Raw genomic sequence first — 15,000 nt, forward strand, 5'->3', positions numbered from 1 at the left:
TGATTTACAAGTACAGTAGCTGCTGACACGAAATCCAAGGATAACTCGCGACTGCAAATCACACAGGCTTTGCTCGTGGGTTATTTACAACAACACGCCGGTGTCATGGAAGGGACAAAATGTAGAGTTGCGAATTTTGACTCTTTTCCAGCTGTAAAGAGGTGTTTACTTTCATCTGTATAAGTAGGACAGTGTGTCACATACCCCTGGAGAATCGGAGCGACAGGGAAATCGTCTCCCAGCCCCACAAGCATGCTACAACACCAACTACTGCAGACCTGTGCGCTCCCTTGACATCGAGCCCCATTTTGTCATTTTCAAATCAGTGGCGTCCAACTCTAAACAGAAATCACTCATCATGTATTGTTTGACTGAAGGTCTTTTTTTTATCAGCTGGCACTCACACCTGTCTGGGATGTACTGTGATACCGGGGTAGTCCGCAAGTAAGAGACAAACACAAATGTACATTTAAAGGTTCCAAATGAGTTCAACTAAAATTGGTTTTATGACTCATGCTTATTATTTCCGTGGCTTTGTCACTCGCGCCAGACTTGTATTACGGATGCATATTCCTTTATTGAATTGGAAGTCTGTAATTAGGTTCAGCTCTGTGCCTGTTTATCATTCTGAAAGCCAACACCGTTTTCAAAGCTGTGACTGCAATAAATTGAAGCTTTTCTTGCCCCTTCAATCTGAGCCCTGCCCTGTGTAATATGCCAGAAGAAAACGTTGCTTTATTATATCCAGAATTGCAAGTTTGAAACAAATACGGAAGGTGCAGATATTTACTCTCGAATGTGGCTCATGTGGCTCATTTCCTGCAGAAGACAGTGAAAGGAGTCTTTAGCTAGGCCCTGTTATCCAGGGTAAATCCCACCTGACCTTATCCGTGTCCACACACAACAATGCCAGCGTTTAAGACCCCCTCCTGCCTCCGTCCGCCTGCGTAACGCGACCTAATACGCATGCGCGGAAAATGCGCACGTCATAGTCACCTCCAGTGTTGCTTTGTGTGCAAGTTCTTAAATTTAACTTATCTGAACAATATCCAGTGTTGTGGTATTTCAATTAACTGGAATCCAGTGTGCTATGGGGCCCTATTGTAGTGAATCACACCTGAGCCATCATAAATTAATCAAATCTTTATTAGACACGTAAACAATGTGATAAAGAACATTTGACAACAATCAATCTAGGGATCTAGATATCTAGTCAGGACACTCCTCACTCTTTTGGTCACCTTCATTGTCCATTCGTTTTTGGTGACTTTATATACTCTGGACCTAGACGTTGAGTCTGCGACATACATGGCGGACAATAACTGATAGTCTGTTTTGCCAGTCCAAAAGCATTCGCCGTTTTCCGTGTTAGTCTTCCCTCGTCGGCCAGGTAATACAAAGCATACGCTACCTTTTTTATCACATCCACGGGAGCTCTCATTCTCGTTGTCTCTCCTTCGACAAATAGACAAAGTTTTTCGCTAAGTAGAATCACAGCTGACCAGGACATTGGAAAGTTCTCTTGCCGTCTGAGATGTGTTGTATCCCAAATAGCTGCAATCGCTTTCTCTTAAGGTATTCATGTGTGATTTTCACAAGCATCTGTACATGTTGAAGTAGGAGAAACACGGGCATGTCTGGATGACTAGCCTTCATATTTCCAGTGGTTAGCTCCGAGTTTCGAAACCGCTTTATTATGAAGCTGGCTGTGGCGCGTTCTTTCTGACGTCACTTACTGTGTGGGGCGCGATCTTTCTGGTGTCTTTTCCTCTCCGAACTCAGTTTGTAAACGGTCAATGAATCCATACAAAGCTAAGTGCCGGAGATTCCCGAAAATACACGGCGCACTTAGCCGTGTAAAAATTTGTCCGAGGAGGGGAACCTTAAACGCTGGTTTAGTGTGGCTGAAACGGGGCTTAGGCTAAATAATTATTCTTTTAAGGGGTTAAACGATCTAGTGTCGACATGGCCTTAGAAAACATGTCAGGACAAACTGATGAACAGCCTATTGGCCTTAAGGACTATTTACCTTTTTAATCATTTACACTATTAGATTAGTTTTTTTATCAGTCAAAACATATGTAGTATGATGGGAGAAGAAGAAATGGGAGAGTGGATTTGCAAGAACAAAAACAGTCTAGGGAAGTAGGGATGTTCCGATAAGGCCGGTTATGATACTGATCATCTAACTGGCCGACACCAATACAGATCACATGTAGAGATGTCCGAAAATGGCTTTTTTGCCAATATCAGATATTCCGATATTTTCCAACTCTTAATTACCGATTCCGATATCAACCGATACAGTTGTGGAATTAACACAAATCTTTTGTAACTTTACAAATGTCATTTATATAGAGATTGAACAATTTTGGTCCTAGTATTGATCCCTGGGGTACACCACAGGATATATTTAGTGTGTTCGTCTAGCTTCACGTATTGTTTCCTGTTCGTTAAATAACTTCTAATCCAGTTTAAGACCAACCCTCTGATGCCATACCGTTCTATTTTTTTAAATTAAAATATTGTGATTAATTGTGTCAAATGCTTTAGTTAGATTCTTTAACAGTGCTGCTGCACATTTTTTTTTACGTTACATTATGTTGGTGGTATACAACCATTTGTGCTCATAAAAATGGTAACAAGAAAAACCTTTTTTTTTACAGCTTTACTAATAATTACATACAGTACCGATTAGAGTACCAATGAATACCCGTAAGGAATATCAATATTGGTATGGATAAAATCCGATATAGAGTACATCCCTACTTACAATACTAGAAAATGCAGTTTATTTGCCATAATGGAGGTGATTATTATTAGCATAGGGGAGCGTCTCCACAATGTGTATGGAGACACATAATTTAGCAGCTAGCCGCTTGTCAACTGGCGGACTAGAAAATAAATAGTGTCAATCAGAGGGCATCAGCGTTTGTGATCAGTATTAAATGGCATTAATTGGCAATGGTGATCACATACTTTTTGACGAAAATCGGACGATACTGATCAGTTGCCAATTGATCGGCACATCCCTACATGGTGGTGTGTAATGATGTTGGACAAGCGTATAGTTCTAACTTATTAATGTCAGTAGACTCCAAATGAAAGTGATAAAAACTTCAACATGGCTGACGGGGAGAAGTTACAGTCAAAGTGGAGGCACATAAAATAAAACTGCCCACAAAAGGGTACATACTGAAGAGATGGTCAGAAAGTGGCTTGAGGATGGTCTGTAAAACTTAATCCATGCAACATTTTGACCAAATAACCACCATTACATGTTATGTAGACCAGTGGTCCCCAACCTTTTTGTAACTGCGGACCGGTCAACGCTTGAAAATTTATCCCACGGACCAGGCGGAGGGGGGGTGTATGGTATTTTTTACATTTTTTTTGTCATAAAAAATACAATCGTGTGCTTACGGACTGTATCCCTGCAGACTGTATTGATCTATATTGATATATAATGTAGGAACCAGAAATATTAATAACAGAAAGAAACAACCCTTTTGTGCGACTGAGTGTGAATGAGTGTAAATGGGGGAGGGAGGTTTTTTGGGTTGGTGCACTAATTGTAAGTGTATCTTTTGTTTTTTATGTTGATTTAATAAAAAATAAAAAAAACATATTTTTATTTTATTGTTTTTATTTCTTGTGCGGCCCGGTACCAATCGATCCACGGACCGGTACTGTGCCGCGGCCCGGTGGTTGGGGACCACTGATGTAGACCACAAAGAAGTGTTTTAAATGTAGAAAAAAAAGATAATATGACCCCTTTAAGTTGTTACTACAGCGATGAAGCCAAGTAATGAACTGGAGTGAATGCAAAGAGCAGGAATGAAGAAAGGGGAAGAAACGAAAAAGATGACTTTACATTGTTTAATAATAAGAACAATCTTTCAAAGTAAGCCTCCGACATTCTTTTATTGAAGGGCACCGGCCCAGGAAAATGTGTCCTTAAAAAATGAGTCCAACTAACTCCTTAACCTTATCCAATAGAATTAATAAAAGATGCGGTAGCCTCAGGTTGCAGGGAATGTATGCAAATGTTACAATATATGTGAATTGCTCTTTACAATGTCTTACAAAGTTTTCCTTTTTCCTCATATTACACTTTAATTTCATGGCTGGCTGGGGCTTTGCTGATAAGGTTTAGAAAATTACTGTTTCAGGTAAAAGCACAGCAAAATCATTTCCTGCGTTTTTTTAATATTTTTTTTTACTACAGTTACGGAAACAAAGGAACAATAGATAACCTCTATTGTGGTTCTGTGTCTTCTCTGTGTTTCAGTGGTAGACAGCAAGGTGATCCTAGAGGGCCTGCAGAGGTACACCCCGATGCCAATCTATCTGCCTGTCAGCTACCGGATCCTTAATGCTGAGTCAGCTTTCTTCCTACAGGAGGCAAACCAGGATTTAATGAGGAATTCCAGCCTGCAGGCCCGCACAGAGTCCTTCTTCATCCAGCAGGCTCGCCACATGCCCTATGTCAATGCTAGCTATGGGCCGCTATCTGTCCAACAGCCCGTCCCACTAGAGATGTTACAAACACAGCCCGGACCGTTCAACCAGCATATTTTCATTTCACCAGCAGAGCCAACGTCAGCGTCACTGTCGCCGCTCTTTACGTTTAACTGGAAAATTCACACCTACATCATCAATGAGAGGATTCACCCCAGCTGGCCCAAGGTCCAAGTGTTATTCTATGTCGCAGGGAGGGACTGGGATGACTACAGCGCCATCCAAAAGCTGCCTTGCATAAGAATGTTCGCCTTCCATGAGACCCAGGAGGTGCGGGGTACATGTAGGCTGAAAGGGGAACTAGGGATTTGTGTTGCGGAGCTGGAACCCCTTGCAAGCTGGTTCAGCCCACCCACTGTTAGGCCAGGTCGTCAGAGAGTGTCGGAGCAGGCCGAGGGCACACCTGTGGAGCTTTATTACACGCTTCAAACCACCAACAGCGGTGACTGCAGCGCCGAGGACTCAAGGAAAGGCAGTACGATGCGCACAGAGCAGCACGGTCCGATGGGATACTCTGCCGGGCACACGGCGATGCAACGCATTGGCAGCGTCAGGCTCTTTCAGCCGCTATTGGAGCTGAAGCTTGACAGTAACTTTCTGGTCATGGTGCCCTCTAAACCCATCCGTCAGAGAGAAACCGTCTCTGCTTTTCTGGCTCTGTCGACACTTTCCTCCGTGCAGATCTTCACCCTCAGGTGAGCAATTCTGACAAAAGCCTGTTTCAAGTCTGTTTCAACTCACTTCTGAATTAAGCCATTCTGTCATTTTACACTGGAGCCTCCAAGATCAGACACAATGCATTTCCTGTTTCTGATTGACTTCCAGTTATTTTAATTTAAAAAACAATCTTTCTCATCAGAAATAATGTGTTTATGAATCATACAGCACAGGCAGCGATCTCCACCAGTGTCCAATTTGTAGAGTTAATTAGTGTGCATGATTTAATTAATTGTATGACTTCAATTGTCCTTAGCAGCCAGACTCTTTCTGATGTCGCATATGCTAGTTTATGGTTATTGTAAAACTTTCTCTCTTCTTTGGAGGCTTTACAAAAAAACAAAATCCCTGTTGTTAGGTCAAAGTCTCGCAAGATTTCTTTGACGTGACTAATGATGAAGTTTTGTTTTGCTATTGGATCACAATTTTCTGAAAAATGTTGGCTAGACCTTAGAGTTGTTTGATTTTAGAGCATGTCTCTCAAATTTGCAGTCTGTAGGCCCATACAGTATTCTGTGCTCCCTGAGCGACTCATAGTTAAATATTTTATTGCAATCTTGAATCCCACTAGACACTAAGGGCCTAACCTATTTAAGGTTTGCGTGTATTAAAACAACACTCATGTATTAAAACAACACTAACTAGATGAGGCAATTCCTAAAGGAATTAAATTGTGTGTGAATGCTCCAATGCTGAAGTTGAACTGAAATGCTGACAGAATGTAGCAAGAATAGTTTGAATGTTGGAATGGTTTGAATGTTGAAGAGTTTTAATTTCCAGGAAAACCGGAATTTGGTTTGGAACTTGGGTTAAAAGTGTTATTTTTAATGTCCAGGATAAGAGGAATGTGTTAATGTTGGAATGGTTTGAATAGGTTTGAAAAATGTGGGAATTGTGCAACTTGGAAAAATGGTCCATTCATTTCAATGGAAACGTCCTGGAAATTTGGGAATTTTGGGAAAAGCGAGATTTTTTAGAAAATGATTAGGAGCATGAATGTCCTAAATGAGCTGAACTGGTTGGTGTTGGACTTGTTGAAATTGGGTCAAGAAATGTTGAAGTAGTAAATGGTATTAGGGAATTTCAAGAAAATCCGGAATTTTTTTAAAATGGTAGAAAACTTGAATGGTTTGAATAAGTTGAAATGGTTGGTGTTGGAATTTTTCAAATCGGTCGCGAAATGTTGAAGTAGTAACATGTTGAATTGAGAAATGGTATTACAGAAATTCCTGGAATTTCGGGAAAACCGGGAATTTTTCCTGTTCAAAAAACTAAAGAATGTTTTGAAGGTGGAACAGTTGAAATGGGTTGAAAAATGTGGGCCAGAAAAAAGCGTGGAAATAGGGCTTTGGAAAAGCAGGAATTCTGGAAAATCCTGGAATGTTTTTGAACTTGGAAAAAATGTAGGTTGAATTCCCACGATGGTGGAATGTGTTGAAGGTGGAACGGTGTAGATTAATGATATTTTTTAAGAAAATAATGCAACTGTAAATGACACAATGTGTCATCAGATGTGTCAACAGCTAAATTAGGAGCCTTTGTAACCTGTTTCAAAATGTTTCTATCATCATTCATATGGAAAATGATATATTGTGATACATAACATTAACGCAAGAGAATGCAATATATATCGCAGTGTAGATTTTGGGCCGTATCGCCCATACCTATGATGAACTCATCCGGTGTGACTTGAAATTGAAAAACAACATCTAATCGGAAAGTTTGTGCCATTCTCTCCGGTCCTTCAAACTCATTTCAAGTCACAAATAATAAAAAACAGAATTAAAAAATCTTATAGCAGGAGAGGGTAGAATAACGGTGCATTTAACCAAGTCCAGTGACATTTACAGTCGTCAAACTGTCACCAGTGTGTGAAATTGTCTGGTTGCAAACTCATTTCCTAGAGCGAAGAGACTGCTCTGAATTATATTGTTCGGAGTCATGTAAAATGACTCAGAAACAGTGAAACTAAGCAGGTTGTACCATGTCGCTATTTTGTTTAGCTGTCGTTGTTTACACAAATTATGTGAGAGAAATTGAGTTGATTTTGTGCGTTTACCCGTTTCCATGAAGTGGGGCATCGTTGTCCCTCGGGTGTTGGCTGGATCCGTTATTTTGGTAACCCTTCAATACTTACACTAAACACAAAAAAGACTAACCATACTGAAGTGAATCAAACTGCACTGCTTGGTAGCCTTTGACCACAATATGTTTTTGTCTAAATATACTTCCGTGCCTTTCACCAGAATTATCAGTAGTGGGCAAATTTATGGATTAGTCTGTGGCATTAGAGATTAGAATATGTGTGCATGATAAGCTTTTGATTTGCCACGGCGCCCTTTCCATTGCAGGCGATGTTGCGATGACACCACCAGCCAACCGCCTGGTTGTTTATTTGGGTCATTTACCTACTTTACCTACTAAAGTAGTGTTGCAAATGAAGTGTTAACAAGATTTTGTTCTTGAACATGCCCTCACTGCAAGACACAAATGACATCGACATGCAGAAAAACAAGGGACGAGTATTTTGCTAAGTGCATGAGCTGTGCACACAAGTAAAAACAAAAGCTGCCTTTTTGGATAAAAAAGACTGATAACGTGTTTTAAAAGCTGCACCTTTGACAACAATGGGCCCCATTCAGCAATAAGTTCCTAACTTTTTCTTTTATCTTTCTTCCTAAGTGATTTCTTAAGAGGAGTCCATTCAAATTCATGACGTGTTCTTAAACGGCCAAATTGTTCCCACCTGCTGTTCTTAAGATGCTAAATGATCAGCGTGTGCGTGTCTATCATAATTTGCATATAAACACGCCCTTATTTCCCCAATACGCATATGTAAACACCCTTAATTCCGTAATTTGCATAGATAAACGCCCTTAATTCCCCATATGAGGGCACAATTCCGGCGGAAAAGCCGAACATCAAACACACGGAGAAAACACCAACAGATTACAAAGAGAACTTTGTATTATCCCGCGGGGGAAATAGATACTGTCAAAACGTAAGTTTAAGAAAGGGGGTATTTTTTTTTGGTATTTTTTTTTTTGTTTTTTTTTTGTCATAAATAAATACAATCATGTGTGCTTACGGACTGTATCCCTGCAGACTGTATTGATCTATATTGATATATAATGTAGGAACCAGAAATATTAATAACAGAAAGAAACAACCCTTTTGTGCGAATGAGTGTAAAGGGGGGAGGGAGGTTTTTTGGGTTGGTGCACTAATTGTAAGTGTATCTTGTGTTTTTTTTATGTTGATTTAATTTTTAAAAAAATACATTTTTATTTTATTTTTTTAATTTTTTATTTCTTGTGCGGCACGGTACCAATCCATCCACGGACCGGTACCGGGCCGCGGCCCGGTGGTTGGGGACCACTGCTCTATAGCACTCGTAGATTATATTCTTACCTACGAATAAATTCCAGCTACGAAAACATTGGTGAATACAAAAATCTCCTTTAAAATTTAGTAAGTGGGCCTAAGAACAAAATGTGTTCCTAAGAACGGCTGCTGAATGGGGCCCATTGCTTGTCCTCCCTCTTTTATCTGAAAGCAGTTTTTGATACCTTCCTCAAATTATATCTGGGTTGAAATTTGAGTCATGGCACTAACGTGTCTTCTCTGTGAATACTCATTTTGTAGGAATAAAGAGTTCTTTGTTTTGTTGGGTCTTTCGGTCACTTTTTCATTACATTTTTGACTCTTCTTTGTGAAATAGCCGTTTTCATGCGCTGTCTTTAAATCAGGGGTGTAGAACTCATTTTAGACGGGGGGCCGCATGGAGAAAAACATACTCCCTAGTGGACCGGACTGTTAAAACCACGGCACGATAACTTAAAAATCAAGACAACTTCAGATTGTTTTCTTTTGTTTAAAAATAGAACAAGCACATTCTGAAAATGTACAAATCACAATGTTGTTGTTGGTTTTTTTACACTTACATGTTGCGGTTAATAGTATTTATTTTTATTTGTCGTTATTAATACTTTCGGAATAAATTATGTGATAATGTTCATTAGTCAACTCTTTGGTGTTAATTTTCAATCTATCAAGATAAAAAAACAACATCAAAATCAAATTACAGGATGTTATTTATGTAGTTTGCTCATTTTCCTCGACTTCATGTGGTTTATTTTTTTTTTTACATATGTAGCATCATCTACAAAGATACAAATAATTGCTATTGCGACATCTAGTGGACACATTTAGAACATCAGTTTCTTTCATTCATAAATTTCGGCTCATTTTTATACTTGGCAAACTCATCCCTCGGGCCGGATAAAACCTGATCGTTTGACACCCCTGCTTTAAATCAAACGTTGGCCGAGCGCTGTGTGCCTCCAATACACTATAGGGGGCGATTTTGCTCATTCAATGTTTATCAATCAATGTTTATTTATATAGCCCTAAATCACAAGTGTCTCAAAGGGCTGTACAAGCCACAACGACATCCTCGGTACAGAGCCCACATACGGGCAAGGAAAAACTCACCCCAGTGGGACGTCGGTGAATGACTATGAGAAACCTTGGAGAGGACCGCATATGTGGGTAACCCCCCCCCCACCCCCCCCTCTAGGGGAGACCGAAAGCAATGGATGTCGAGTGGGTCTGACATAACATTGTGAAAGTCCAGTCCACAGTGGATCCAACACATCAGCGAGAGTCCAGTCCACAGCGGGGCCAACAGGAAACCATCCCGAGCGGAGACGGGTCAGCAGCGCAGAGATGTCCCCAACCGATGCACAGGCTAGTGGTCCACCCGGGTTCCCGACTCTGGACAGCCAGCACTTCATCCATGGCCACCGGACCTATGCAACTCCACCTCGCAAGGGACAGGGGAGAAGAGGAGAGAAGAAAAGAAACGGCAGATCAACTGGTCTAAAAAAGGGGGGTCTATTTAAAGGCTAGATTATACAAATAAGTTTTAAGATGGGACTTAAATGCTTCTACTGAGGTAGCATCTCTAACTGTTACCGGGAGAGCATTCCAGAGTACTGGAGCCCGAATAGAAAACGCTCTATAGCCCGCAGACTTTTTTTTGGCTCTGGGAATCACTAATAAGCCGGAGTTCTTTGAACGCAGATTTCTTGTCGGGACATATGGTACAATACAATCGGCGAGATAGGCTGGAGCTAAACCGTGTAGTATTTTATACGTAAGTAGTAAAACCTTAAAGTCGCATCTTAAGTGCACAGGAAGCCAGTGCAGGTGAGCCAGTATAGGCGTAATATGATCAAACTTTCTTGTTTTTGTCAAAAGCCTTGCAGCCGCATTTTGTACCAACTGTAATCTTTTAATGCTAGACATAGGGAGACTCGAAAATAATACGTTACAGTAATCGAGACGAGACGTAACGAACGCATGAATAATGATCTCAGCGTCGCTAGTGGACAAGATGGAACGAATTTTAGCGATATTACAGAGATGAAAGAAGGCCGTTTTAGTAACACTCTTAATGTGTGACTCAAACGAGAGAGTTGGGTCGAAGATAATACCCAGATTCTTTACCGAGTCGCCTTGTGTAATTGTTTGGTTGTCAAATGTTAAGGTGGTATTATTAAATAGATGTTGGTGTCTAGCAGGACCGATAATCAGCATTTCCGTTTTCTTAGCGTTGAGTTGCAAAAAGTTAGCGGGTGGAGCTACTGGGAGGAGTCCCTTGTTGGGTTAGCGATGCTACTGTACTAAACAGAAATTTAGGATCGTTTTTGTTGAGGCGGATGAGATTTGAGTAGTATTTAGCTTTAGCTAAGGTAAGCATGCGTTTATAAGTTATTAAACTATCACTCCATGCTTGATGGAAAACCTCAAGTTTAGTCGCGCGCCATTTGCGTTCCAGTTTTCTACATGATAATTTATGAGCTCTAATTTCTTCTGTAAACCATGGGGTGCGCCTTTTAGGGGCCCTTTTTTGCTTTAGCGGTGCTACACTATCAATAATTTCGCGCAAGGCATCGTCAAAGTTGTTAGTGAGGTTATCAATAGAGCCGACATAATTTGGGAATGGTGCCATTACCGAAGGCAGTAGGTCAGCAAGAGTCATCGTTGTGGCAGCATTAATGTTGCGGCCGCTATAGCAGTTATTATTATTAGCTTGTTGACAATGAGTCAAAACTTCAAATTTTATAAGGTAATGATCGGACATTACTTTAGTATATGGAAGTATCATAACTTTGGAGGTGGTGACACCCCTAACAAGCACTAGATCTATTGTATTACAGTTGCGATGCGTGGGTTCATGTATTATTTGTGTAAGACCACAGCTATCAATTATGGTTTGGAGCGCCACGCACTGAGGGTCCGATGGGGTATTCATATGGATATTAAAGTCCCCCATTATGATTATATTGTCGGCGTGCGTCACTAGATCAGCAACGAACTCTGAGAATTCACTGATAAAGTCCGAATAGGGCCCAGGGGGGCGGTAGATAACAGCCAGGTCGAGAGGTAGCGGTGTGACAGACCTCATAGTAAGCACCTCAAACGATTTATATTTATTATTTAGGTTAGGGGTAAGGTTGAAATTTTCATTGTATATTAGTGCGACACCCCCTCCCCTTTTAAGAGGACGGGCAACATGCGCATTCGTATAGTTAGGAGGAGATGCCTCATTGAGCGCAAAAAATTCGTCTGGTTTGAGCCAGGTTTCGCTAATACCAATGACGTTAAGATTGTTGTCTCTAATGACCTCATTAACTAATAACGCCTTGGGAGACAATGATCTTATGTTTAAAAAGCCCATATTATAGGTATTGGGCTGTTTTGACGAGTTTTTGTTAAGATTATCCGTAGTGGCAATATTAACAATGTTGCGTTTATTATGCGTAGTGCACTTTCAATAGTTTCGACCATATCTAGGAATTGATATGACGGGAATTTTCCGATTGTTTGCTTGGTGCTGCAATAGACTGGACATTTCATGATTTGCCACCTCATTAGAATGCATGTCCACCTCTGACACAGACACAACAGAAAAAACATTATGTGAATTGTGTATTATTCTAAGAGAATTGCTATGCGTACATGGATTATCCAGCCTGGCGCTGGCTAGTTCTAGCTTAACTGACTCCTCACCCGGACTAACAGACATTGTAATTGCCTGTGACCGGGCTTGCTCTAGTGTAGTCAGTCAAGTGAGACTTAAATAGTAGTCTATGTTTCTAGACAGGATGATGGCGCCTTCCTGGTTAGGGTGAATGCCTTCTCTCATCAGCAAGCCTGGTTTGCCCCAGAAAGAGGGCCAGTTATCAATAAACGTTAGTCCCTGTTGCCTACAGAAGATAGGCAGCCACTTGTTAAGCGAGACTAATCTGCTATACCTCTCATCATTGCCTCTCGCAGGCAGGGGGCCAGAGACAATTACTCGATGCCTGGACATCTTTCTGGCGAGATCATAAGTCCTGGCTATGTTTCTCTTTGTAATCTCTGACTGTCTCATTCTAGTGTCATTGGAGCCAACGTGTACAACTATATTCGCATAATTAGTGGTGCGATTAGCCTGTCGTACGTGTTTACTAGGCCTGTTGCGAGTTAGCTCCCTAAGATTAGCTTCAATGTCAGGTGCTCTGGCCCCGGGGATACACTTTACTGTGGCTGGTTTGCTAAGCTTTATGTTTCGGGTGATGGAGTCCCCTATGACTAACGTGTGGTGCCCGGTAGACTGGGGTGTAGGACTAGCTAAAGAGCTAAATCTATTATGCGTCTCAACCGGTACACCGTAGCTTGTAGGCCGCTTAGGACTGCTACAAGCTGGGCTAGTTAGCTCGCTACAGCTAACGCTAGCAGATGTGTCCGCAACATCTAAAGTTACGACATTACTCTGCTCTAACTGGCGGACACGGCCCTCTAGCAGAGCCAACCTCTCCGTGAGTATGGTGCAAGACGCGCAGGAAGCCATTACTCACAGTGTTTTCTGTCACCGAGTGAAGTTCCTGCTGTCCTCAGGGAAGTGGTCGCAGTCTGCGGGAGTAGCTTCCTACTTACCTTCTGACCGGCGCTGCCTTTCTCCGCGCTAGCTTCATGAATACTACATGCCAAAAGCTGTGACGAATAGAAGCTGCCAGTCAAAAGGATAACAGCCTTTTTTTGCTCTTACATGGGTGTCGTTATCATTTTAATATGTGTTTAAATTACATTTGCTTTGGCTTTTGTTGTTATAATGATCCTCTGAGGCATCTACTGAACTACTTTTTTATAGGCAGTAAGAGACCGAGAATACTTTTATGATATCTACCGCCGGTATTGTTGTTGTCTACTTATCACTGACTTTTTAGTCTATCCTATTTAAGATAAAAATGAAGTATTTGTGATACAATTCTACCCACTGGGATGTGATCAAGTCAGGTATTAAAAATGGTTTCTTCTAGAACAGTGGTTCTTAACCTGGGTTCGATCGAACCCTAGGGGTTTCGGTGAGTCGGCCTCAGGGGTTCGGCGGAGCCTCCACCGCGGAAGTCAAGACGCACCCAACTGATCGTGTAAATAAAAACTTCTCCCTATCGACGTGTTATGGATACCCCCAAACTATGTTCTTTCTAATTTTCCATTTGATTTGCAAGTGTGTAATTTGTTGTGCGTTCATGCACTGTGTTGGTTTTGTTCTTTGAACAAGGTGATGTTCATGCACAGTTCATTTTGTGCACCAGTAAAAAAAACATATAACTGGTGGGGTTCGGTACCTCCAAAAAGGTTAAGAACCACTGTTCTAGAATGTTCTGCTAGTTGTTAAACAGGTAGATTTTTTTTTATCCATATACTTTAAATTTTAATAATAATAATGGATCAGATTTAAAAAGGGATTTTCTAGACACTCAAAGTGCTTCACAAAGAACTGAGAACCCATCATTCATAGTGGTAGGCGACATTTGTAACCACAGCTGCCCTAGGGTAGACTGACTGAACCATGGCTGCCAATTTGCGCCAAGGGCCCCTCCGACCACCACCAAACATTTATTCACATTCATTCACCAGTACCACCAGAATGCTTAACAAGGTATTCATGTCTTATAAAGATTAGGTTGAAATGTTCCCACACTTTACATCAGGGGTGTCCGAACTTTTTGACTATATATATATATATATATATATATATATATATATATATATATATATATATATATATATATATATATATATATATATATATATATATATATATATATATATATATATATATATATATATATATATATATATATATATATATATATATATATATATATATATATATATATGTATGTATGTATGTATATATATATATATATATATATATATATATATATATATATATATATATATATATATATATATATATATATATGTATATATATATATATATATATATATATATATATATATATATATATATATATGTATGTATGTGTATCCTAAATATGTGTACATGTTATATTAATAGTATATTAATATAATGGATATATACATAATATAATTGTATATCAAGAGTTTGTGAAAGTTTGACTTATACCTTGTTTACTTCTGTTACGACATCCTTAAATATAAGTTTTGCAATCAATCAGAAGTATCTAGCAGCTTAAATGCGCCAAACATACACTACCGTTCAAAAGTTTTGAGGTCACCCAAATAATTTTGTGGAATAGCCTTCACTTCTAAGAACAAGAATAGACTGTCGAGTTTCAGATGAAATTTCTCTTTTCCTGGCCATTTTGAGCATTTAATTGACCCCACAAATGTGATGCTCCAGAAACTCAATCTGCTCAAAGGAAGGTCAGTTTTGTAGCT

The 15,000-nt window shown here is 40.1% G+C and overlaps 1 protein-coding gene across 1 annotated transcript in view; it reads left to right on the forward strand.

Moving 5' to 3' along the window:
- The window catches only part of LOC133639004 (transmembrane protein 132C-like), a 529,052-nt gene that overhangs the window by 208,023 nt on the left and 306,029 nt on the right, over window positions 1-15,000 (forward strand). The window contains exons 2-3 of the mRNA XM_062032060.1: window positions 4,292-4,328; window positions 4,402-5,216. Coding sequence (XP_061888044.1) covers window positions 4,292-4,328; window positions 4,402-5,216 — 852 coding nt within the window. The remainder of the gene's footprint in view (window positions 1-4,291; window positions 4,329-4,401; window positions 5,217-15,000) is intronic.

Source organism: Entelurus aequoreus, linkage group LG21 (assembly GCF_033978785.1).
Source record: "Entelurus aequoreus isolate RoL-2023_Sb linkage group LG21, RoL_Eaeq_v1.1, whole genome shotgun sequence".
NCBI lineage: Eukaryota > Metazoa > Chordata > Actinopteri > Syngnathiformes > Syngnathidae > Entelurus > Entelurus aequoreus.